Here is a 1,988-nt window from a genome sequence, read left to right as displayed (position 1 = left end):
CCAAGTTTGCAAGTATCTTTATGACTCTGTGTTATTGTACCTAAAGTATATTCAACCAGCCTATAAATATCTTGATAGCACTATTATGTTAAATTCATTGTAATATCTGCTGCCCACTTGGTCACTCTTAAATAATAAACTTTTAATGTCAGTGAGACATTAAATAAAGTAAAAAAAAAAGGATATATAAAAGGATATATAAAAGGATATATAAAAGTCCATTTACCCCAAACTGATAGCGGCTTCTATGTGACAGGAATGTTCTTTCCTGCTCAAAATTTCTTTTTTTTCCAGTGTGGAAAATACCGGAAGTCCTTTTTGGCACAACACCTGACTCTAATTAAAACCCTCCTGACGCAGGTGTGATCCTCCGCCACGCCAGAGGCCCCTCGCTGTTCTCTTTTACATGGCGCCACGATAAAGAATTAAATCGACCAGGTGGTAGCTTATTTTTATCAAACGGTACTCGTTAAAATGAAGGTACCGGAGGAGGAATCCATGAGTGACATTTTGAAGCGGCTGACGGGCGAGTCCGCGCTCCCTGTCTACTGCAACATCGAGAAGTTCAAACGAGGACGGGACAATTTATACTTCGTAGCCGAGGACTTCAGCCAAACTGTGAAAAAACGAGAGTTGGTTAACGCCAAGGAACGAATGAGAGTGAGTGTTTTTAAAAAGTAACTCGTAACCACAAATGAAGGACTGGTAGCAAACCCTTAGAGGGTCCTGGAGCCATTTTTCATCCACTGTTTTTTTTTTTTATTTCAAGCCATTTTCACTGTGTTGAATAGAATATAGCCAAATTTGCCAAACATTTTTTTTTTTTTTAAAAACATTTTTAGAATTGCGGTCTGAGTTCATTAAATTAGCTTAAAATAAGCTACAAATATGCATCCACCTTTGGTCCTAGAGCCAAAAAACGCCCCATTGAAAACCATTATAAACGCTATTTTTCATTTCATTTTTCATAACTAAATGTAGTGCCGTCCTCCAAGTGAGGGGGACACTTTGGAGTCCGGGCCTTAAAATTTTGTTTTTAGTTGTCCACCAGGTGGCGCCCTTTTTCATATTTCAGCATTGAAGGAACTCAAGCCAAAAATTCAGATTTTGAGCATGTCTTTCTGCTTTAAAAAGTAGGGGGGAAAGAGTGGTGTTGTGTGTCACTATCAATGACCTTTTATATTTAAAAAATAAAATAAAGGTCTTTATGCCTTAAAAAAAATAAAATTAAAAATAAAAAAAAAACAAAACTTTTTTTTTCAAAAGTATTTTGATGGCCAGACAGCCACACTCCAATACAAACAAATTAAATATAAAAGCAAGAACTAAACGCAAATTAGATTTTATTTTCCCCTTAAAAATCATTTTTTTTAAATACAGCTGCGGTTGAATGACCTATGACCTGGAAGTAGTCATTGATGGACAGCTAAGACACCGCATTTCTAAATAGACTGGCATTGAGCAGAAAACGGAGATGCTCTCATCTCACACTGTTAATGGATCATGTAGCGACACCAATTATCTGCAAATTGTGAGCGAAGAGGAGATCGATGGGAACAGCCATTGGAGGATTTCGACAAATTGGCGGACAATGACTAGGCTCCGGACTCAAGTTGTTTACCTACTTTTCGCTCTGTTTCCATCCCCAAGTCCTCTAGTTTTATAGTCAACGACAGCAGCACATAAATGTTTATGTTCATCCTTGTAAAATGTTTTTCTGGTTCAAAGTGATCTTTTATTGTTGTTTTAAACTTTTTTTTTTTTTTTTTTTTTTTAGAACAAAACAAGGTAATAAGCATTTAGTGTAAGCAAAACATGATAAACCTGATATGGCACTATATGACATTTAGTGTGCTTCTGCCAAAAAATAGTAATGTATCAAAATGAATGTCAGTTGTAATCTTTGGACCATCCAAAGGCCTAATTATAAAAACAAATCAAATATTACTTCAAAAGTATTTCATGAAAAATATTTTTTAAAAAAAACA

The 1,988-nt window shown here is 35.5% G+C and overlaps 1 protein-coding gene across 1 annotated transcript in view; it reads left to right on the top strand.

The window, feature by feature from the left end:
- Positions 1-347: 347 nt before the first annotated feature.
- figla (folliculogenesis specific bHLH transcription factor) overlaps positions 348-1,988 on the top strand; it is a 16,182-nt gene continuing 14,541 nt past the window's right edge. The window contains exon 1 of the mRNA XM_042213047.1: positions 348-660. Coding sequence (XP_042068981.1) covers positions 475-660 — 186 coding nt within the window. The 5' untranslated portion in view covers positions 348-474. The remainder of the gene's footprint in view (positions 661-1,988) is intronic.

The sequence above is a fragment of the Haplochromis burtoni genome, unplaced genomic scaffold (genome assembly GCF_018398535.1).
Source record: "Haplochromis burtoni strain Fernald_Lab_line unplaced genomic scaffold, NCSU_Asbu1 Contig_411, whole genome shotgun sequence".
NCBI classification, from domain to species: domain Eukaryota; kingdom Metazoa; phylum Chordata; class Actinopteri; order Cichliformes; family Cichlidae; genus Haplochromis; species Haplochromis burtoni.
The sequence above is the reverse complement of the archived record's forward strand: the minus strand, read 5'-3'. Positions and strand labels throughout refer to the sequence as shown.